Raw genomic sequence first — 24,306 nt, forward strand, 5'->3', positions numbered from 1 at the left:
TCACTTTTTAAAAAAAGATATTTATTTATTTTTGGCTGAGTTGGGTCTTCGTTGCTGCGCGCGGGCTTTCTCTAGTTGTGGCGAGCAGGGGCTACTCTTGGTTGCAATGCACAGGCTTCTCATTGCAGTGGCTTCTCTTGTGGAGCACGGGCTCTAGGCGCGTGGGCTTCAGTAGTTGCAGCATGTGGGCTCAGTAGCTGTGGCTCGTGGGCTCTAGAGCACAGGCTCAGTAGTTGTGGTACACAGGCTTAGCTGCTCCGCAGCATGTGGGATCTTCCCGGACCAGGGCTCGAACCCGTGTCCCCTGCATTGGCAGGCGGATTCTTAACCACTGTGCCACCAAGGAAGTACCCCCCTTCTCATTTTTTAATGCAATTTAGAGATAGTCTTCCCACTGGTTAAATGTCGTTCCTTATAACCCCTGGGACTCCTAATGCTCTGCCACATGCACAGTGGTCATGTGGTAAATATTAAATGGAAAAATTAAATTTAACTCTGCCAGTGACGTCTAGCATGTTGTCACTACATTGCAACTCAGCACTGTGCCCTCGATATATGAGCTGGGCAAGGAGAAGATACTAGTATGCTACATGGATTCCTCATTTCATGTGTCCTGTTTTGTTCTATACACAGCTACAGTTTAGACAGCAAGGACAACCACATACACATTTGCTCATGGAATAAATCTAGGTGCCACTTACAATACAGCCTGTCTAGCATCTGTGCTGGTTTCTGAGATCAAAGGGGATGATTAAAATGTGAAACATCATTTGCCTGCAATTCCCTGCTGTCTTTTATTTTAGTTAATAGGTAGATAATTGTCAGCCTGCACATTTTATTTCTGGTATGCTAAAAAACCTCTTGGTGTATGATTCTTTTATTTCTTGACACACACACACATAAATGGATCAAAAAGTAATGTTCATCTAGAAAAATTTACCCCAAAAATGCAAAACAGGTTTCAATGAGCTTAGATTTCCTGTACGGTAGAAGTAATGCATTGTCTGCTTACATGCCCATCCATTTTTCTAACCCAAGCTAAGGGTTGGAAAAAGAAACCTGGAACAGTCCCAAGTGAATATGGGAAGCCAGAGCAGTAATGAAGTTGAAGATTTCTCAGAAATAGTCCCAAATGGGGAGCCTCTAATCCTACCTGGACAGTGCTTTTCTGCAGGTTTCTCAGCATGAGTCCAAACCTCACAAAGCACCTTCAAAGACTAGGTTTGCCCAGTGTCACAAGTATGGCAGTAGGCTCAGCAGGCTGGATACAGGGGCCATGTAAATAGTAGTAAAAACAAATCAAGGACCAGATGCTGAGATTTCCTCTTGTGTCCCACAGTTGGAAGAATAAGTAGTTGAACTCTAAGTAGTTTTCCGCTTCTTGGCAGATGGCCGCTCAAATACATCTCGTACACCAGCTGCCTTTTGTTTAAAGAACTTTGTGTTCTGGGCACTCTCTTGGCCCCATGCTGAGTCAAAGGAGGTGGTGTCTTGATCCACGAGGTGGGTGTATTTGGTACGACCAGAGCGTCCAAAGTTCTTGACCTGTTAGGATAGATGATGAGTTATACCACCAGACATATCATGTCACAGCCCTCAATACGTTACTTTTCTCCTTCATGTCATTAAGGTACCCCATACCTGCATGACTTTGGGAAGAATGGTTTTGTTGAAATGATCCTCCAGGGTAGGTGCGCTGAAATCTCTCTTGTATACTTCTTCATCCTCATCCTGTTGGAAAGAGTCTTATCAATCTTGTGGTTTTATTTCTCATATATTCAAACTACATTTTTTTTTAGAGATCATTTTTTAAAACCATTTTACTTTTTTATTATTTTAATTAATTAATTTTTTTTGGCCATGCTGTGCTGCATGTGGGATCTTAGTTCCCTGACCAGGGATCGAACCCGTGCCCCCTGCAGTGGAAGCGCACAGTCGTAACCACTGGACCACCAGGGAAGTCCCTCAAACTACAGATTTATTAAATTTTACAACAAGGGATGAAAAGAAAGCAGAGGGTATTGAACCTATTGAACCAAGAGCTTACATCTAGTTGAGGAGATGATAATCTTTTTTTCCTTTGTGTTGTCTTTTTCCTTCCTAAGTGTAGACATTTCCTGAAGGTTGGCTATATTCTTCTCTGCACTCAACATGTTCATTCACTCACATGATTTCAACTTCGTACAGGCCTCTCAAATCTCCAATCCTGATTCATCTACTGCCCAACACACATCTTAGCTTGGGTATTCTGGGATTTCAAACTCACATCTAAAGTGAAAACTGTATCCCTAACCTTTCTAAATCAGCCTCTTCCTGACTTAACTTCTGTTAATAGGACTAACATTCTCTCAATTACCTAGATTCTCATTACCTGGGTTATTATAGTTTTTCCCTGCAATCAATCTTACACATTTCATGGGATTAATGTTTCTAGAACACAACCCTCATTATACCTCTGTTCTGCTCAAAAACTTTCAATGGTTCTCTACTTTATTAAATAAGCACAGTTCCTCTGTGTACTAGTCAAGGCCAAATGCTATGTAGCCTTAATCTACTCCTTGCCTTTACAGATGATACTTTTTGCCTCCATTTCTTGTTCCTTTACATGGAATGTCTTCCTACCCCTGAATGTCAGGAAGTCTATACATCTTAATTTTTTTAAAATAAATATTTATTTATTTATTTGGCTGCACTGGGTCTTAGTTGCAGCAGGTGGGATCTTCCTTGCAGCACGCAGGATCCTTAGTTGCGGCATGCAGGATCTTTTTTTTCTTTTAGTTGCAGCATGCGGGATCTAGATCCCTGACCAGGGGTCAAACCTGAGCCCCCTGCATTGGGAGTGTGGAGCCTTAGCCACTGGACCACCAGGGAAGTTCCAGAAAGTCTATATATCTTAACTGTCACCTCCTTGATGTTACCCTTTTCAATCTTCTACCAAATGTAACACCTCTCTCTTTGGAAGTCCCTTAGTACTTTCACTGTTCCTTATGTTACAGCAGATATTTGCCTTAGCTCTATTATTAGATTGTAAGCCTTCTGAGGGCAAGGATTATATAACCTGTAGTTGTGCTAAACAGCAGTACCCTTCATACTATACAGAATAGTTTCAAATCAACATATAAGTAAGACTATAATGTTATGATACAGATCATAAACATATGTGCTGAAAGAATTAAAATAGTACCATTTTGGTTAAGGAAAGTTTCATGGAAGAGCTGAGTCCTTTAACCAAACATACTTTCAGAGTAATCTTTTCCCTTCAGCTATAGAAAGGCCAATTTAAAGGTAGGACAATTAAACAGGTTTCATGAAACCAACTTTTCTCCTTGTTAGAGTCTGAGAGTCCCTCATTTAATCTCAGAAGCCATTTCAACTTCACTCTCCTTGTCCAAATGAGAAGAGTTGATATTTGAGTATGTGCACCAAAAGACTCTCACATAAACCTTTCCTTATGTATCACAGTCAGCAATGCACGGCTTCCTTAAGGAGCTTGATTATTAAAGCTGCTGAAATGCTTAAGCAATGATATTTTATGACTTTGAAGCAGTATTAAGAAGTAATTCATAATCTCCACTGACTCCTATCTTGAAAACTACATGGGCTGGAAAACTACATAATAAGCAAACATTTCCTGCTGAGCAGATAGACTGAAACTGATTTTGGAGGGAGAGGAGTAAGGAATCCTCCAGTGAAGTTTAAAAAATTTTCTACAGTGAAAGGCAGGAATTAGCTGCAGTAGGGATATTTAAGGTTTGCTATACAGCATTTGAAAAAGCTAGTCTAGTTTTTGATAAAAACTCCTTTAACATCAGGAAATAGTTTGACAAACCACATGCTATTAGAGTAATAAATGTAACCAATTCTCCCGTTCCCTTCCCTGCTATCTCTCTATTAAGGAATTATCACGAGTGTTAACCCAAATAATTTAGAAGAAGTCCTTTTCACTTTATACAGGGTTAATGGACTGACATTTTGACTTTGGTTTTTATATGAAGAACAAAGATGATGACATTACACATAATGGTTAGATAATTAACAATTTTTTTGGTTAGACTTAGTCACTTTCTGTCAGCTCAGAATGAAGTAAATTAAACTTATGCCACCCAAACATGAGTTAATGTAAAGCTCTTTGCAGAGCCCGGTTTTCTCATAACCAAAATTTCTCACTCAGCTATGGATAATGATATCTAAGTGATTTGGGGAACCCAAACAGTCTAGTATCTATATAGATCACTCTCTATTTCAGTTCCTCAATTCTTCTATTACATCATTTCCTCCTTCCGAGAGCTGGGGCCAGAAGAGAACAGTTACTGCTACATCTAAAATCCTGTTGCCAATGCCTTCCTCTATTTGATTTTATATTCTTCAGAGGCAAAAAGCAAATGAGAAAGTTGACCACTGGCAAGTGGAAGTAACATCCCAGGACCAGGGAAATGGGGAGTTATTCCTACTGCCCCATTTTCCCATTCTCTTTTCACTTCTTACCATGAAGAAGGCACCCCGGTGATAATACTTCTGTAAGAACTTATATTTGCCCTTAACAGCTTTGTTGGTAATGACTTTGCCATTTGCCCGAAGCTCAGCTCGCCTCTCTTCCTCAGTCAGGTTTCGCATGCGTTCAATTTCTGCTTTCTCCTTTTCAAGCCTGTCCAGAGAACAAAACTATTTATTAGTATCATTTTAGCTTCAGAAAGACCCAGTTATCTGAATATGACACAGTCCCACCTCCTTTCAACCATCATTCATCTTCATCAATTCTAGTTATTACCTGTTAGGAATCAAGATCGGGAGCTCAATAAATAAGAGGGTGATGTAGTCTTCATTATGCTCGCATGCTCGCAAGACCAGGTTTTGCAAACTTCTGAAAGTTGATTCTAGCCTTTTTGAGGTTTAGACATACTACCACTGCTTGATTTTATAACATTAGTAATTTCCCTTCCCTAAAAAGCCTTCTTAGTTTTAAAAAAATCAAAATTTACAATAACTCTGGGGACTTCCCTGGTGGCACAGTGGTTAAGAATCTGCCTGCCAATGCAGGGGACACGGGTTCGAGCCCTGGTCCGGGAAGATACCACATGCTGCGGAGCAGCTAAGCTCGTGTGCCACAACTACTGAGCCTGCGCTCTAGAGCCCGTGTGCCACAACTACTGAAGCCTGGTGCCTAGAGCCCGTGCTCTGCAACAAGAGAAGCCACCGCAATGAGAAACCCATGCACCGAAACAAAGAGTAGCCCCCGCTCGCCACAAGTAGAGAAAGCCCACACGCAACAACGAAAACCCAACACAGCCAAAAATAAATAAATAAATTAATAAATTTATATATTAAAAAAAACAAATAACTCTATAAAAGTTTACTGGTATTTCTTTAGTAATGTGCTTATATGTCACAAACCAAGGATCACCCTCATTAATTAAACTGCGTGACTTTAACCTTTTTTTTGGGGGTGGAGAGTCATAGATCCCTTTTCTTCAAAAAATGCAAATAAACACGTAATTTTTCATACAATGTTAAAGGGTACATGGACTCCTCGAAGCCCAGGATAAAAACCTTAGAAACTGCAGGCTGAGGACAGAGTCTTCTATTGAGGGATTACAATCTGGGATTACCCTCTCTCATTCCTAGTAATTTTTAGGAATGGGTAATGCAGCTCAGAAATGATTCTGCTCTAACACAGTGATTGTGGGAGATTATTTAAATGCCACAAATTCTTCCCCTCACAGTATGCATGTCCCTTTGCAGAAATGACATGTGAGCTTCAAAAGACCTTGCCAGCTTCCACCTTTGCCCTCTTAGAATGCTGCCCTGAGACCATTATGTAAGGAAACTAGTCTAGCCTACTGAAGAAGAAGTGAGGCATCGTAACTGACAGCGCCAACTACCAGACACATGAGTGAAGCCCAGTCAATCTTCCAGCTGGACGCAACTGCATAAGAGAACCCAGGTGAAATCAGCAGAGGAACTGCATAGCCAACCTCCAAAATTGTGAGAAATAATTGTTTCAAGTCACTTACTTTTGGGTTGGGTTGTTATGCAACAACAGATAACTGATTACAGTGAGTAACTTGTGTGTGTCTACTAGGAAACTACTGAAGGGAGTATCAGCTGGCACTCTATCGTGGAGAAACATGGACAAAATGTGTTTCTTTTCCCTGATTTTATTGTAAAAGCCACATTCCAATGTATGGGGAACCCACCCAGTTGCAGGAACCCTAAAGGAAGCTAGAATGGAACTCATAGTAGGTGTGGAGCCTCAGAGCTACCCTACTAGCAACCTGTCCCACCAGTGGTATTAAACTCTAGGCCCATCCTATTACTCACGCTTCTCGATCTTCTCTGTCCCTCTTGATTCTCTTCAGCTCCCGAACTTTCCACGCCTCATATTCCTCCTCATCATTTTCATCGTCAGTATTGAGTGCATCCAGTGCAGCTAGGGACCGCTTGTTCTCCTCCAGCTCTTTCTTGGTCTCCTCTTCTACAATCTGGATAGGGAGAACAGTTCAAATGTTAGACTTCCTTACTCTCCTCAGACAGACCTAAACACACAACTCCCTGCACTCAGTCCTCACAGCTACCCCCAGTACCTTGAGTGTGTACTTGCGCCTCTCCTCAGCCATGCGTTTGGCCTCCTGCTCCAGCTCCTTCTGTTTCAATGCTTCAGCCTCACGTTCCTGAACTGTTACCCGGTCCTTCCTACAGCACAGAGGTCCTGTTAATTACCCAAAGCCCTTAAAGTGGAGGTCTTTGTTCCCCTAAATTAAGTCCCATCCAAACCAGACAAAGCCCAACAATCTCTGACTCTATTATTTGCAAAGAGCCAAAAATGGGAGTCATTCCCGGTTTTCAGAGCATCAAAATTCCATTCATCTTTGAGAATTGCCTGAATAGCAAGAAACCTGCTGGACTGTAGGATTTCTAGCCATTAGGAAAGGAATAGGAATTTGCTCTTCAAGCTTGATTTTGTGTTTAAAAGAATATAAGACCTTGGAAGGTACGTTTCCTTTTAAGTGGAAAAGGAGATGTGAAAACAAACTCAGTCTCCCAGCTAACAAGATATTCCTCAGCAAATACCCTGCCGAGTTGGGACACTGGGCAGACGACTTTTACTTGGTGCTTACATTTCAGAAAAGCGTGAGAGAAAAGAGGCTTCCATCTTCAGACCTGGAAAGCAGTAATTATTTCCAGGATTCAGGCCTGGTTTGTGAGATACTTACTTCCGAATGAAAACTGGCTTAAGGCGAGGCTCCATCTCATCTTCACTGTCTGTGTACTCTTCATACTCAGACTCTGATTCTGACTCCTCCCCAGAACGTCCCTCATCTTCCACCTCCATGACTTCCAACTCTTCATTTTTTCTCTCCTGCGCTCGTTGACGCATCATGCCACGGCGCCGTTCTATTTCCTGTCAAGTTGCATGTCCAAGCCAGTCAGCTAATTGGCCTGTGCTCTGAGATGTCTTTTTATTTTAACCTCATCAAGCTCAACAAATTCTGATATGAGTAAATGCAACTTAGTACCATTCTATTTCTTTTTTTTTTTAACATCTTTATTACAGTATAATTGCTTTACAATGGTGTGTTAGTTTCTGCTTTATAACAAAGTGAATCAGTTATACATATACATATGTCCCCATATCTCCTCCCTCTTGCATCTCCCTCCCTCCCACCCTCCCTATCCCACCCCTCTAGGTGGTCAGAAAGCACCGAGCTGATCTCCCTGTGCTATGCGGCTGCTTCCCACTAGCTATCTATTTTATGTTTAGTACCATTCTATTTCAATCCTATCCCCAATAAGCAGGGAACACTGGATCAGACTTCTGCCAAAAGCAGATATCTTGTGCCTTTAAGGCCTCATCAAAGGAGCACAAGCTCTAACTTCTTCTTGTACCCAGAAAGAACTTCCCACTTTCTGAAATTATACCTCATCATCAATCTCTTCCTCTTCCTCTTCACTGCTATCTTCTCGTTCCATGCGCCAAGCATCTCCTTCCACTTCAGAGTCACTTTCTCCAACCACTTCAGGTTCCACTATTTTCCGATGTCGAGCCAATCTGAAAGACAGTGTCCAAGTGTAACACCAACCTCACAAAAACGAAGGGGCATCAACCACATTTCCTTAGTCACAGAGCACCTGGACATCATGTTTGCTTTTATTAGCACTGAAGTCTTGAGATGAGGAAACCGAGGGGCAGATTAAAGAAACTAACTCAAAGTGTTAGAACAAATAGTCAAGTTGGACCCAAAACATTACATGTATGCTGAGGCACCCTGGGGCACTGCAACAAACATAGATGGGTGCACTGGGATATATTTTAAAGCTCAAGGTAGTTCACAATTTCAACAGTATATCACACTATGTTTCCTTTCAATGATATATCTTAGTAAAACTGGGTTTTTGGGCTGCTGTGATAAAAAGCAAGTACTGCATGAAAGTCAATATGCAACAGGAAATGAGTGACAGTGCCAATGTGACTCTAAGGTTTGAGAAGTTGTCAGTGCCCAAGAGACATGCAAACCCCAGTAGTAAGTAACTGTGGTTATGTAAAAATGAAATAAAAATGTTTTTTCTTTTATACATATTATATTTTTCAAGTGGCTAAGTTGCTATGACATAAATATTAAATCATTTGGATCTAACTATTTAATAAAATAAACAGAATTGTTTGGGCCCAGGGCTCTGTGAAAAAACTCCTGAGACAATATGAACTGTGAAAGTTTGGGGCCTCTGGCCTCCTCTGTAAGGTAATGTCTCAGTCAATACACAATACACAAAATCCCTCATTGGGAGGCTCCCTTTCTGACATCAGTCCTTTTTTCCTACTTCATCAGTGTCATTTCTCCTCATTGGCCTTTAGAATAAATGCATGGATAAAATCAAATTTCTCAAATTTTATAAAACATCTTTGTGCTAAAAAGACTCCTCAACAAACCAACCAACGGTCCGTGTTTTCCATCGCCTTAATGAGTTATTATCCTAACCCCACTGTGCCTGTTTGCTCACTTGCAAAAATGGGGATAACAGTACCTACCTCATAAGGTTATTATGTGGATTACAAGAATTAGTAAATGTAATATACGTGGAACAGTGCCTGGCACGTAGTAAGTACTATTCAAGTATTAGCTATTACTGCTGTTGTTCCTATTGATTAACCTGTAGGGGTTCAGGTCCAGGGAAACATAACCCTAGTCATTACCTCTCCTCCACATCTTCACTAATACGGTTCTGCAAACGCCGCAGCCGAGGGTCGCTAGATGAATCCTCCTCCTGTTCCTCAGGCTCTGCTTCTTGTTCTTTGGCTTTCTTAATGAACTGAAATTCTTCATCCTCCTCATCTGAGGACTCCATAGGGGCATAGTCTGGCCTCTTTCCCGACACATAACGTTTTACCTTCACTTTTTCCATCGAAATCTCACCTGGGTGAGAAAGATAACTTATGTTTCAGTAGCCTCTTTCCCAATGTCCTTCAACCCTTGGCCTTTCCAGGTAGAGCCCTGTATTCCTGGCAAACCAGAGTCCAAGCAGGAGAAGAAGAGAGCCATTACCCAACCATCTACTCATCTAATGCTGTTCTCCTACAAAGGCCAAGTCATGCGAAGGCCTTCTTGTGAACACCAACACTAATGATAATGAGGCTTAGCTTGGGTACAATGAAGTGGAGGAAGGTGGGCAGTGAAACAATAGAAGAAGTCCCCCCAAATAGGGAGACTACCTCCAACACAAATTCATGCTATTCCACCTCAACTATGTGCTTAAGCGAATTATTTGTAATAGTGCCCAGCACACAGTAAGGAAGACTTAAATGGGAATATAAACTTAAAATACTGCTCATTCTTTTAGTTCGAGACTTTTCCGTGGCAGCCTTTATAAATTACCATATAACGCAATCTTATAATCTTTATTTCTACCTTCTTTTCTTTTAGCTTATGTGCTATCAAACCTGCAAGAGTAGATTACCTGTGTTTTACAAATACCAACAATTCCAGTGAATAGAAAATCAGTGAAAACCAACAAATTTTACAAGATGAATAACCAAACTGTACAATTCAAGGGAAAATTTTAGGTGGATTTCACTTATGAACATATACAAAAATACTAAATAACGTAATAGCAAATGTATTCAGGCAGTGTAAAAACTAACCAAAAAACCCCTCTAAGCTATAGTGACATAACAGGATTTAGCCCAGGACTACAAGCATGGCTTAACCTTAGAAAATTAACAGGGGAAAAAGTAATGTACTATTTAAAGTTTATATATTTATGGGACTTCCCTGGTGGTCCAGTGGTAAAGAATCCACCTTCCAATGCAGGGGACGCGAGTTCGATCCCTGATTGGGGAACTAAGATCCCACACGCCGCAGGGCAACTAAGCCAGCGCGCCACAACTACTGAGCTCGCGTGCCTCAACGAGAGAGCCCACGTGTCGCAACTAAGACCCGACGCAGCCAAAAAAATAAATAAAATTAAAAAATAAAATAAATAAATATTAAAAAAAAGAATGAGAAATCACAAAATAAAAATTAAAAAAATAAAGTTTATATATTTAAAGTCACATAATCTAACAATAGATACAGCAAACATTATATTTAATGATAAAACATTAGAAGCATTCCTTTAAAAAACAGTGGGCATCATTAGGTTGTCCCTATCATATCTTCTGACCAACATTATATATATTATGGTTTTAATTAGCACAATAAGAAAAGAAAAAGAGATAAAAGGTAAGAATTGAAAAGGAAGAAACTGCCACAATTTACAGACTACATGATTACTTATGTAGAAAATACAAGATAACCAACAGATAAGTTAAAAAAAATTCAAGAAGAATGCTGGATAAACGTTAGATAAAAATAAATGTGCCTGTACATCGGCTACCTATAATTAGATAATACAGTTTAAAAATACTATTTACAATAGCAACTAATCTGTAACATACTAAGGAATAAATCAACAAATGACATAGGCCTTTAGGAGGAAAAATATATAATTGTATTTAAAGATATAAAAGATCAAAATAAACAGAGAAATATATCATGTTCAAGGATGAGAAGTTGGCAACTGTGCCCGAGTTGATCGATAAATGTGTGATCTATAATTTTAATGCAATTTCATTAAAAGCTGTTCCCAGGCTGATTTTAAAATCATATGGAAGAACAGGAGGTCAAAAAGAGCCAAGACAATTCTGAAGAACAAGGTGAGGTAAAAGACTTTAACAGATACCTCAGCAAAGAAGATATAAAGATGGCAAATAAGCATGTGAAAAGATACTCCACACTATATGTCTTCAGGGAAATGCAAATTAAAAAAACAATGAGATACCACAACACACATATTAGGCTGTCCAAAATCCAGAGTTCTGACAACACCAAATGCTGGTGAGAATGTGGAGCAACAGGAACTCTAATTCACTGCTGGTGGGAATGCAAAATGGCACAACCACTTTGGAAGATAGTTTGGTGGTTTCTTACAAAACTAAGCATACTCTTACCATATGATTCAGCAATTGTACTCCTTGGTATTTACCCAAAGGACTTGAAAACTTATGTCCACACAAAAACCTGCACACGTATATTTACTGCAGCTTTGTTCATAACTGCCAAAACTTGTAAGCAACCAAGATGTCCTTTACCAGGTGAATGGGTAAATAGACCGTGGTACATCCAGATGATGGAATATTACTCAGCAATTAAAAAAAAAGAGCTATCAAGCCATGAAAAGATACGAAGGAACCTTAAATGCATAGTAAAAATACTGTGTGATACCATAATGATGAATAAATGTCCCTATACATTTGTCCAAATCTACAGAATGTACAACACCAGAGTGAACCTTAATGTAAACTACCGACTTTGGGTGATAATGATGTGTCAATGTAGGTTCACCCTACCCTAGAGAAATTCTTACACAAGTGCACGAAAGAGACATGTTTAAGCACTGTTTGTAACAGGAGAAAAAGTAACAAAACAACACTGTCCCTCAGCAGGGAGCAAACTGTGGTTTAATTATATAATGGAACTCATAAGCAGTTAAAATGAATGAATAAGATTTTCATGTATTCAAAGAATACTTCTCAAAAAACATGTTGAGTCTAAAAAAAAAAAAAAAAAGGCAGGTTGCACAAGGATAGGCACCGTATATTTAAAAAAAAAAAAAAAGAACTGACAATATTTTTCAAATACTTTACTGAAAAAACTCTAACTTTCAGTCTGACTTCCCAAACAGGTACAGTTTTCCTTCATCCATCTGCACCCATCCTTTAAAGATCAAGTTAAATACCCCAATCTGAAGAAATTATTCCTTCTCTGCCCTCCTTAAGCACTTCGTTTATATCACTTATGTGACAGGTATTATAGGTGCGAAAGACCGTACACCTGCTTAGAATGTGTCTCTTTTTGCATATCTCACATCTAGTAGACTATGAGTTCCTAACACCACCGTCTTACACCATTTTGTATTCAATTTAACAAATACAGGCATTGCGTTGGTTGAAGGGATAAAAAGTTTAATAAGACAGAGTTCCTGCCTCAAGGAGGTTATGAGCTTATGATGTAGTAGAGAAAGATGGACATGTAATTAACAACGGTAAGAGTTATAAAAGCATCATAAACTGACTATGGATAACAAAAGAGAGATTGTATCCCACACAACGCCTTGCAAACAGCAGGCATTCACTATATTTATTAGTCTAACTTATTGGTGGAGGCCAAGGCAACAGGGTGCTTGCTGTAGGAGAGAGCACACAGGCTCTAGTAACAGGATGAGACTGAAGTAGCTTTTTTTTCCCCTAAGCAACGCGATTGGATGCCCGTTTGATGGGGAAAGTCGAAGAAATAGGGGGCAAGTTCGTAAGGGTCGCTGGGGTTGAAGTGGTGGGCCCGGGATAGGTTTGGAATATGCTGGGGAAAGAGGTAAGATCCGAGTGGAAAGCCGCTCAGCACAGTACCTTTCTCATTGCGAACCGGGACGGCCCCAGCCGTAGACTGAATGGGCGGTTGTTTCATGAGTGAGCTTGGGACCGACATGTTGACGGCAGCGGCAGCGACTCCCAAAACTTGACTGATTTCAAACTGAACAGAACAAAACAACGTCAACGAACAGAAAAAAACCTCTTCCCCGAAGGCCACTGTACACTGCTGCGCCACCGATAGAAACACCTCTTACGGCTGAGCTAGAAAAACCGGAAATACGCGACCAGAGGATTGTGGGATTGTGGAGGACGTCTGGGCGTCTACGGCTAGACCGTCGAGTCTGTTACTGCGCATGTTCATAGGCCGCCCTGGCCTCCTCAGTCTCGCAGTATTTGGATGCCCTTTCTGGCGGGAAGTTGCTTCCGCTGGGCTTTGCTGTTGAGACCCTGCGGCGAGGAAAGGCTGAATGAGAGGTTTCGCTCGTTAGGGTTGGTTTGAAGCCGAGGAAAATCGGGTAGTGAGGGATAAGAAACTGAGGAAATAGTGAAGGGCGGTTTGTCCAGATTGTTGAAAGCTCAGAATTAGAGTTTAATCGGAATAGAAATCTTGTTAGTAGCACCTGATTAGCTCAGTTGATGAGGCTGAGCGGGTTGTGGTGAAGTATTTTTTGGTCACGTGAGGGCAAGTGGCGGTAATTTAGGCCAGTGGCAAGGGAAAAAACCCCCCAAGCGGCTTAGAACAGTGCTTGAAATCCGAACACTCTTAGGCTTTCCAGTTCTTTCCGTTTCTGGAGACTGCCTATTAAAACCTATTCCTGGCTAGAATGTTTGTATATAAAAGTCCATAAGTAATTATTAAGCACCGCGCTTAGCTTTCTCTAAGGAGTATGGAATATTATTGAAAGGCTTGTTTCCTCCAGGAACTTGAATTTCATTTAGTAAGTCTTCAAGGGCTTATAGAAGAGTAACTGAAATAAGCCCAATTTACTAGTTGGGTTGTGTAAAAAACAGGCTAATTGGTAGTCAGAACACAGTCACTGTAGAAAGGATTTTATAACTGCTGTGGTGGGGAGAGAAGGGACAGCCTGAGCAAAGTCTTGAAGTCCAGAAATAGCATGGTATATATCAGACACTATGAAAAGTTTGATTTTATCAGTAATTTTTGAGTCGAGGAGTGTGCAAGTTCCTGAAGGGCTTTAAAGGTGCTGTTAATAGGATTAGTTCTCAAATTATTTCACCTGTATCCTAAAATTGGGCCTCAGCTGGGAGAAGTAAAATTGGGCAAGTCTCGATCAAGGAACAGTGGATAACTCAAGTAACCAACCAAGGGAGCAGTTTTGAGCTATAAAGAAAAGGACTGTAAAAGAGTAGATAGAAATTTGTTATAAATTCATCAGCTCCAAAACTATGCTATCCAGAAGGAGTAAATCTGATGGGAAGGCAGTTGTTTCTGCTCGCAGCAAACCAGAAAATAGGAAAAAAAAAAAAAAAAAAAGGTTTAATATAGCAGTGACTATAAGAAATATAGTGCCCTGAAATCTTATTTATGGTGCTTTGTGATACAAAAGTTATTTAAAACTTTTCCCCAGTCTTTGGGCTTTGTAAGGTCATCACTAAATCTTAGTTAACTGGTGGGTGAAATTTAAACCAACTTAGTTAACTGGTGGGTGAAGTTTAAACCGGCTTAAGTTATCAGCTCTTGAAAAAAAAAATCAAAATGCTTCTCTTCCTAGGAAGAAAATACGGTGGCCATTGGGCATAAATTTCTGGTGGTGGGATTACAAGGAACTAGGGGCTGAGGTAAAGGCTGCATGTATATTGATTTCATTTCCTCTCTATTTCATATGGCATTTAAGTGCTCCTGAATCTTTTCCAGGCTCACGTTGCTAGGCAAGGTGGTTTTTCCTTAGGAGAGGCGCAGGTGTTTTTCAAAGTGAGATCCTGGCATCAGCAGCATCAAAATCACCGGGATCCAAGGTAAAAATGTCGATTCGGTCCTTTCGCTTCCCTGAGGAATTTGAGTTTGCGGTGAGGCTGGCAACCTTGCCTCTTTAAGAGACTAATGTAACGCCCCGTGCACCCTCCCCCTCCCACCGGCTGGGATCGGAGCCCTCCTGCGCCGCCCTGCCCTCCCCCCGCCCCGGACCCCTCCCCGCCCCTCCCACCTCAACCCATCCCCGCCTCCCGCCGCAATCTTGGCGGGAAGACGCCAGCTGCTAAGCGGAGGGAGGATGTCTGGGTCGCGCGCGGAGGCCGAGGAGAAGGTGGGCTCGAGACAGCGACTCCAGGTGAATGGGAGAAAAGGCTTGTCCCTTTCGGGTGTGTTCCTGCCTCAGTCTTCGTGAGGGGTGTGCCGGGCATAGGCCGAGGAGGATGGGAGGACTTGCCACCCGGCACCTCCTGACTCCAAAACTTTCCTGTTCCTTGGGGCATCTCTCAGTTTAACGGGTTTTTTGGGGTGTTGCTTTAAAAGATAAGCGGGGATGCCTGTCCTGGTTTTCCTCTGGAAAGTAGACCTTCAGCATTGAGGAAGGTGCTTATCAGTAACCCCCAAAATAGTGTCAGGCTGGGATCCGGAAGCCTGCATTTGCTTTTGCAGTCGTTATGGTCAGTTTCCCACTCTTGAAACAGTTCCAGTTACTCAGTCTCCTCAGTTACAAATTGTCGTCATTTTTATTATTGGTCTGGCAGACTCATATGGGTAAGAAATGTGTCCAGTATAATAGATAATTCTATTTAGGTTAATGAATTAGGTATCTAGATTTTGGAGGGAAAAAGGTTTCCTTACAGGCTATCAGTTTGGCTTTATGTTGTCATGAAATAGGAATTAGATTTATTTACGCAGATCTGTAAGAAAAGGCTTAAAACCTGGAATTTTAATACTCTCTGTTTTCCTTTATTGACCTGAATAGGTGAATGAATATAAGGAAAACCAAAACATCGCTTGTGTGTCTCTGAGACCAGTACAGACTACAGTTTTAGGAAAAACAGCTAAGGTGTATCTTGTTCCCTTTTCGCTCAGTAACTACAAGCCAGATCAACTTAAGCGCCCCAAATCCCTATTAGATAAGAATTCTAACAATGAAGTGGCATGTAAGAAATGTAAGAAGGCTGAAATAAAGAAAACTTGCAGAAGGATTTTAACCCCAAAGATGGAAGCCACATCTTCCAAGGCAGAATCCACTCTGCAAAAATCATCCTTAGATGTTCATGCTGAAAGTAACAAGTGGCAATACAAGAGCACTTCAGATACAGTGATTCTCAGTGCTGATACAGAAAGCAGCCAGGATGGAGACAGTGATGAAGGTACCACACCAGGCATGGTAAGAATTTAATTACTAGCTTATTCAAATTTTTCATATTTAAAAATATGTTTTTAAGTTCTGATAAGCTAAGGTTATCAAGGGTCTCTTTAGCTCAAACTATTTTATCATCTAATTTATGTTTAACTGAAATTTTATTCTTTAAATGTATAACAGATAACTTCTTTGGGTTAATTTTACTCTTGGTTTCGATTTGTGAAGGAGGGGATTGACTTAATCTTCACTCTGCTTCCCTTTTTCTTCCTCTCAGCTTATTGCATTTATTTTTGAGCTTACTTCTACTTTATGGTGTCATGCTCACCTTTACATATTTATGCACAGTATACCAGAAGAAGTTGAGTTGTGGGACATACAGCATTTGAATGACTCGATGTCAGGGTAGGAAAATCACCATTAATTGATTGCATTCATGTGCTGAATATTTCCTTTAATTATGTAAAGGAGACAAATGATGGAGTAGAGAAGGTACGTGAGAAACACTTACTAATTCTATTTAAAATAATAGTTCCATCAGTTTAAGGAATTAAGCATCTAATTCTTTTGGCTTCTATTGCCTACCGGGAGTGTTGTACTTCATTTAAAGTGACAAATTTTATGCAAGACAAGATAAAACCCTACCACATGATGAAAAGTTGATGGAACTAGAACAGAAAATGATGGTAGGGAAAGGGAGATGGGATAATTGAGGCGGTGTTGTAATGAACTAGGACCTGTGGTGGGACAGGGTGGGCTAAGTCATAAATGCGTTGGACTGGGGGTTGGAAGCCTGGGTTTTAGGCACGGCCGCTTCTAAGAAACCTTGTACCTTTAAGCAGATCACTTCTACAGTGAGGGAATTGGATAAGATTGGTGATTCTCAAACTTTAGCCTATATCAGAATTACCTGGGAGGCTTGTTAAAACTCCTTTGCAGGGTTCCACCACCAGTTTCTGATTCAGAAGTTTTGAAGTGGGTATAGAATTTGCATGTCTAAAATGGCTTCCTAGAAACAACGGTCCAGGACTGCACTTTGAGAATCAGTGGATTTGATTATCTCTTTGGCCTCTTAGACTGTAAGATTCTGAGTATATGAGGCTAATATAAAACAGATTTTATTTTGATGTAAGGTAAACAGGGTCAGAAATTAGAACATGAGGTAGGACTGGAGATAGTCAGAGTCATATATTTTCTTAGGACAAGCTGAAAGAGCTCACATCTTTTATAGAACATTTCATTCTTTTGTTCTCTTCCCTTTCGTTAATTATCTTTTTGGGATAAAATGGTTAAGGCTTTGTGGTACCATGCTTTAGGAAAAGTATTTAGTTTATAAGCTTATTTGTTCTCAGATGAAGGATGGCTTCTGTCACATCAGAGACAAGTGCCTGTAAGTCTAGAATTTTATTCTCCTTTTCTGGGAAGTTTGCTAAATTTCATCTCTCAGTCCTTCTATTAAATATTTTAATGTCATGAAACATTTCTTAACAGTTGTTTTAAAAAAAATTTGAGAAAATTTTATGCTTACAGAAGAGCTGCAAAAATAGTAAAGAGAATTCTCCTATATCTTTCACCCGTCTTCATTTTTTGTTAATATCATACATAGCATAGAATGTTTATCGAACTAAGAAATTAACCTTGGTACAGTGCTGTTAACTAACGTACAGAATTTATTAGGATTTCACCAGTTTTCCCACTAATATCCTTTTTCCTTTTCCAGTATCCAGTCCAGGATCATACAGTGGATTTAGTTGTCATGTCTCTGTAGATCTGGAAACAGTTTCTCAATCTTTCATGACCTTGACACTTCTGAATAGTGCTGGGCAGTTATTTTGTATAATTTCCCTCAATTTGGGTTTATCTGCTGTTTTCTCATGATTAGAGTAAGATTTTGCATTTTGGGGAAGCATACCACAGAAATGAAAGTGCCCTCCTCAGTGCATCATATCAGGGTGTACATGATGTTGATATTTTACTGGTGATGTTGACCTTGATCATTTAGCTAAGGTGGTGTCTGCCAGGATTCTCTAATGTAAACTTAACTATTTTTCCCTTTGTAATTACTAAATACTTTGAGGAAGATACTTTGAGACTATGTGAATATCTGGTTCCTGTCATCAAGCATATATTTATTTTTTTATTAAGATAGAATTCACATAACATAAAATTTACTAAATTGTGTAATTCAGTGTTTTTTAGTATACATACATAAGGCTGTGCAGCCATCACCACTATCCAATTTCAGAAATTTTCATCACTCCAAAAAGAAACCACATACCTGTTAGCAGTGACTACAAACCCTATTCCTCCCTCCCTCAGCCCTGGAAACCACTAATCTGCTTTCTGTCTATAGATTTGCCTATTCTGGACATTTCGTATGAATGGAATTATACAATATATGGCTTTTTTGGTCTGGCTTCACTTAGCATGTTTTCATCATTCATTCATGTAGCATGTATTGGTACTTCATTCCTTTTTATGGCTGAATAATATTCCATTGTATGGATATACCACATTTTGTTTATGCATTCATCAGTTGATGGACATTTGGGTTGCTTTCACTTTTTTGCTCTTAAGAATAATGCTGCCATGAGCATTTACTTGTGAGATTTTGTGTGATGTTTTCCATTCTCTTGGTATATACCTTGGAGTGAAATTGCTGGGTCAAATGGTAACTGTGTTTAACTTTTTGAGGAATTGTCAAATTGTTTGCCAAAGTGACTGCACCATTTTTACATAACCACTATGAAAAATCCAATTTCTCTATACCCTCAACAATACTTGTTATTGTCTTTTTTAAAAATTAAAATTTTTTAATTGAGGTAAAATACACAATATATAATGTACCATCTTTACCATTTTTAAGTGTACAGTTCAGTAGTGTTATGTACATTTACATAGATGTAAAACGAATGTCCAGAACTCTTTTCATCTTGCAGAACTGAAGCTCTATACCCATTAAATAACTCCCCATTCCCCTACCTCCTTTCAGCCCGTGAAAACTACCGTTCTACTTTCTGTCTCTGTGGATTTGATTGTTATAAGTACCTCATATAAGTGGAATCATATAGTATTTGTCTTTTTGTGACTTATTTCACTTAACATAATGTCCTTAATTGTTTTGATTATAGCCATACTAGTGGATGCAAAGTGGTATCTCATTGTGGTTTTTAAAATTAATTAATTAATTAATTTATTTTTGGCCGTGTTGGGTCTTCGTTGCTGCACGCGGGCTTTCTCTAGTTGCGGCGAGTGGGGTCTACTCTTCCTTGTGGTGCGTGGGCTTCTCACTGCAGTGGCTTCTCTTGTTGCGGACCACGGGCTCTAGGCACGTGGGCTTCAGTAGTCGTGGCACGTAGGCTCTAGGCACGTGGGCTCAGTAGTTGTGGCTCGTGGGCTCTAGAGCGCAGGCTCAGTAGTTGTGGTGCATGGGCTTAGTTGCTCTGTGCCATGTGGGATCTTATTGGACCAGGGCTCAAACCCATGTCCCCTGCATTGGCAGGCGGATGTTAACCACTGTGCCACCAGGGAAGTCTCCCCTCATTGTGGTTTTGATTTGCGTTTTCCTAAAGACTAATGATGTGGAGCGTCTTTACATGTGCATATTTGCACTTTGTACTTTGGAGAACTGTCCTTTCAAGTCCTTTGCCCATTTAGAAAATTGTCTTTTTTTTTTTTAACATCTTTATTGGAGTATAATTGCTTTATAATGGTGTGTTAGTTTCTGCTTTATAACAAAGTGAATCAGCTGTACATAAACATATATCCCCATATCTCCTCCCTCTTGCATCTCCCTCCCACCCTCCATATCCCACCCCTCTAGGTGGTCACAAAGCACCGAGCTGCTCTCCCTGTGCTAAGCAGCTGCTTCCCACTAGCTATTTTACATTTGGTAGTATATATAAGTCCATATCACTCTCTCACTGCATCTCAGCTTACCCTTCCCCGTCCCCATGTCCTCAAGTCCATTCTCTACGTCTGCATTCTTTATTCCTGTCCTGCCCCTAGGTTCTTCATAACCATTTTTTTTTTTTAAGTTTCCATATATATGTGTTAGCATATGGTATTTTTCTCTTTCTGGTTTACTTCACTCTGTATGACAGACTCTGGGTCCATCCACCTCACTACAAATAACTCAATTTCGTTTCTTTTTATGGCTGAGTAATATTCCATTGTATATATGTGCCATATCTTCTTTATCCGTTCATCTATCGATGGACACTTTGGTTGCTTCCATGTCCTGGGTATTGTGAGTAGTGCTGCAATGAACATTGTGGTACATGACTCTTTTTGAATTATGGTTTTCTCAGGGTATATGCCCAGTAGTGGGATTGCTGGGTCATATGGTGGTTCTATTTTTAGTATTTTAAGGAACCTCCATACTGTTTTCCATAGTGGCTGTATCAATTTACATTCCCACCAACAGTGCAAGAGGGTTCCCTTTTCTCCACACCCTCTCCAGCATTTATTGTTTGTAGATTTTTTGATGAAGGCCATTCTGACTGGTGTGAGGTGATACCTCATAGTAGTTTTGATTTGCAGTTCTCTAATGATTAGTGATGTTGAGCATTCTTTCATGTGTTTGTTGGCAATCTGTATATCTTCTTTGGAGAAATGTCTATTTAAGTCTTCTGCCCATTTTTGGATTGGATTGTTTGTTTTCTTGATATTGAGCTGCATGAGCTGCTTCTATATTTTGGAGATTAATCGTTTGTCAGTTGCTTCATTTGCAAATACTTTCTCCCATTCTGAGGGTTGTCTTTTTGTCTTGTTTATGGTTTCCTTTGCTGTGCAAAAGCTTTTAAGTTTCATTAGGTCCCATTTCTTTATTTTTGTTTTTATTTCCATTTCTCTAGGAGGTGGGTCAAAAAGGATCTCACTGTAATTTATGTCATAGAGTGTTCTGCCTTTGTTTTCCTCTAAGAGTTTGATAGTGTCTGGCCTTACATTTAGGTCTTTAATCCACTTTGAGTTTATTTTTGTGTATGGTGTTAGGGAGTGTTCTAATTTCTTTCTTTTACATGTAGCTATCCAGTTTTCCCTGCACCGCTTATTGAAGAGGCTGTCTTTTCTCCGTTGTATATTCTTGCCTCCTTTATCAAAAATAAGGTGACCATATGTGCGTGGGTTTATCTCTGGGCTTTCTCTCCTGTTCCTTTTATCTATATTTCTGTTTTTGTGCCAGTACCATACTGTCTTGATTACTGTAGCTTTGTAGTATAGTCTGAAGTCCAGGAGCCTGATTCCTCCACCTCCATTTTTCTTTCTCAAGATTACTTTGGCTATTTGGGGTCTTTTGTGTTTCCATACAAATTGTGAAATTTTTTGTTCTAGTTCTGTGAAAAATGCCAGTGGTAGTTTGATAGGGATTGAACTGAATCTGTAGATTGCTTTGGGTAGTATAGTCATTTTCATGATGTTGATTCTTCTAATCCAAGAACATGGTATACCTCTCCATCTGTTTGTATCGTCTTTAATTTCTTTCATCAGTGTCTTATAGTTTTCTGCATACAGGTCTTTTGTCTCCTTAGGCAGGTTTATTCCTAGGTATTTTATTCTTTTTGTTGCAATGGTAAATGGGGGTGTTTCCTTAATTTCACTTTCAGATTTTTCATCATTAGTGTGTAGGAATTCAAGAGGTTTCTGTGCATTAATTTTGTATCCTGCTACTTTACCAAATTCATTGATTAGGTCTAGTAGTTTTCTGGTAGCATCTTTAGGATTCTCTATGTATAGTATCATGTCATCTGCAAACAGTGCCAGTTTTACTTCTTCTTTTCCGATTTGGATTTCTTTTATTTCTTTGTCTTCTCTGATTGCTGTGGCTAACACTTCCAAAACTATGTTGAATAATAGTGGTGAGAGTGGGCAACCTTGTCTTATTCTTGATCTTAGTGGAAATGGTTTCAGTTTTTCACCATTGAGGACAATGTTGAGGACAATGTTGGCTGTGGGTTTGTCATATATGGCCTTTATTATGTTGAGGTAAGTTCCCTCTGTGCCTAGTTTCTGGAGGGTTTTTTTTTTTTTTAAATAGAACAATTCTTTTTTTTTTTTTTTTTAATTAATTAATTATTTATTTATTTACCTATGGCTGTGTTGGGTCTTCGTTTCTGTGCGAGGGCTTTCTCTAGTTGTGGCAAGTGGGGGCCACTCTTCATCGCGGTGCGCGGGCCTCTCATTATCGCAGCCTGTCTTGTTGTGGAGCACAGGCTCCAGATGCACAGGCTCAGCAATTGTGGCCCACGGGCCCATTTGCTCCGCGGCATGTGGGATCCTCCCAGACCAGGGCTCAAACCCGTGTCCCCTGCATTGGCAGGCAGATTCTCAACCACTGCGCCACCAGGGAAGCCCCTCTGGAGGGTTTTTATCGTAAATGGGTGTTGAATTTTGTTGAAAGCCTTTTCTGCATCTATTGAGATGATCATATGGTTTTTCTCCTTCAATTTGTTAATATGGTGTATCACATTGATTTGTGTATATTGAAGAATCCTTGCATTCCTGGGATAAACCCCACTTGATCTTGGTGTATGATCCTTTAAATGTGCTGTTGGATTCTGTTTGCTAGTAGTTTGTTGAGGATTTTTGCATCTGTGTTCATCAGTGATATTGGCCTGTAGTTTTCTTTCTTTGTGACATCTTTGTCTGGTTTTGGTATCAGGGTGATGGTGGCCTCGTAGAATGAGTTGGGGAGTGTTCCTCCCTCTGCAATATTTTGGAAGAGTTTGAGAAGGATAGATGTTAGCTCTTCTCTAAATGTTTGATAGAATTCTCCTGTGAAGCCATCTGGTCCTGGGCTTTTGTTTGTTGGAAGGTTTTAAATCACAGTTTCAATTACAGGGCTTATGATTGGTCTGTTTATATTTTCTGTTTCTTCCTGATTGAGTCTCAGAGGGTTGGGCTTTTCTAAGAATTTGTCCATTTCTTCCACGTTGTCCATTATATTGGCATATAGTTGCTTGTAGTAATCTCTCATGGTCCTTTGTATTTCTGCAGTGTCAGTTGTTGCTTCTCCTTTTTCATTTCTAATTCTATTGATTTGAGTCTTCTCCCTTTTTTTCTTGATGAGTCTGGCTAATGGTTTATCAATTTTTTTTATCTTCTCAAAGAACCAGATTTTAGTTTTATTGATCTTTACTACTGTTTCCTTCATTTTTTTAAAATTTATTTCTGATCTGATCTTTATGATTTCTTTCCTTCTGCTAACTTAGGGGGTTTTTTTGTTCTTCTTTCTTTAATTGCTCTAGGTGTAAGTTTAAGTTGTTTATTTGAGATTTTTCTTGTTTCTTGAGGTAGGATTGAATTGCTATAAACTTACCTCTTAAAACTGCTTTTGCTGCATCCCATAGGTTTTGGGTTGTTGTGTTTTCATTGTCATTTGTTTTCTAGGTGTTTTTAAATTTCCTCTTTGGTTTCTTCAGTGATCTCTTGGTTATTTAGCAGTGTATTGTGTAGCCTCCATGTGTGTGTATTTTTTACAGATTTTTTCCTGTAATTGATATCTAGTCTCATAGTGTTGTGGTCAGAAAAGATACTTGATACGATTTCAATTTTCTTAAATTTACCAAGGCTTGATTTGTGACCCAAGATATGACCTATCCTGGAGAATGTTCCATGAGCACTTGAGAAGAAAGTGTATTCTGTTGTTTTTGAATGGAATGTCCTATAAATATCAATTAAGTCCATCTTGTTTAATGTATCATTTAACAATAAATAAGCTTGTGTTTCCTTATTTATTTTCATTTTGGATGATCTTTCCATTGGTGAAAGTGGGGTGTTAAAGTCCCCTCGTATGACTGTATTACTGTCGATTTCCCCTTTTATGGCTGTTAGCATTTGCCTTATGTATTGAGGTGCTCCTATGTTGGGTACAAAAATATTTACAGTTGTTAAAGCTTCTTCTTGGATTGATCCCTTGGTCAGTATGTAGTGTCCTTCTTTGTCTCTTGTAATAGTCTTTGTTTTAAAGTCTATTTTGTCTGATATGAGAATTGCTACTCTAGCTTTCTTTTGATTTCCATTTGCATGGAGTATCTTTTTCCATCCCCTCACTTTCTGTCTGTATGTGTCCCTAGGTCTGAAGTGGGTTCTTGTAGACAGCATATGTAC

General features: G+C 39.7%; 2 protein-coding genes across 7 annotated transcripts in view; one reads left to right on the forward strand and one right to left on the reverse strand.

The window, feature by feature from the left end:
• Positions 1-861: 861 nt before the first annotated feature.
• MFAP1 (microfibril associated protein 1) lies at positions 862-13,176 on the reverse strand. The gene is made up of 9 exons (XM_082450140.1): positions 12,938-13,176; positions 9,191-9,410; positions 7,918-8,047; positions 7,212-7,399; positions 6,582-6,690; positions 6,319-6,479; positions 4,486-4,645; positions 1,642-1,731; positions 862-1,545 (listed from the first exon to the last, which is right to left on the reverse strand). Exons 1-9 carry the CDS (start codon positions 13,014-13,016, stop codon positions 1,363-1,365), a joined length of 1,320 nt encoding a protein of 439 aa, XP_082306266.1. The 5' UTR covers positions 13,017-13,176; the 3' UTR covers positions 862-1,362.
• A 93-nt stretch (positions 13,177-13,269) lies between these two features.
• WDR76 (WD repeat domain 76) overlaps positions 13,270-24,306 on the forward strand; it is a 68,684-nt gene continuing 57,647 nt past the window's right edge. The window contains exons 1-4 of one of the 6 annotated variants that reach the window (XM_082450099.1): positions 13,291-13,375; positions 14,635-14,701; positions 14,778-14,878; positions 15,814-16,224. In XM_082450099.1, coding sequence (XP_082306225.1) covers positions 16,054-16,224 — 171 coding nt within the window. In that variant the 5' untranslated portion in view covers positions 13,291-13,375; positions 14,635-14,701; positions 14,778-14,878; positions 15,814-16,053. The other 5 variants (XM_082450097.1, XM_082450096.1, XM_082450098.1 and 2 more) reach the window with 5 other exon arrangements.

This window comes from Balaenoptera physalus (genome assembly GCF_965194825.1).
Source record: "Balaenoptera physalus genome assembly, chromosome: 2".
NCBI lineage: Eukaryota > Metazoa > Chordata > Mammalia > Artiodactyla > Balaenopteridae > Balaenoptera > Balaenoptera physalus.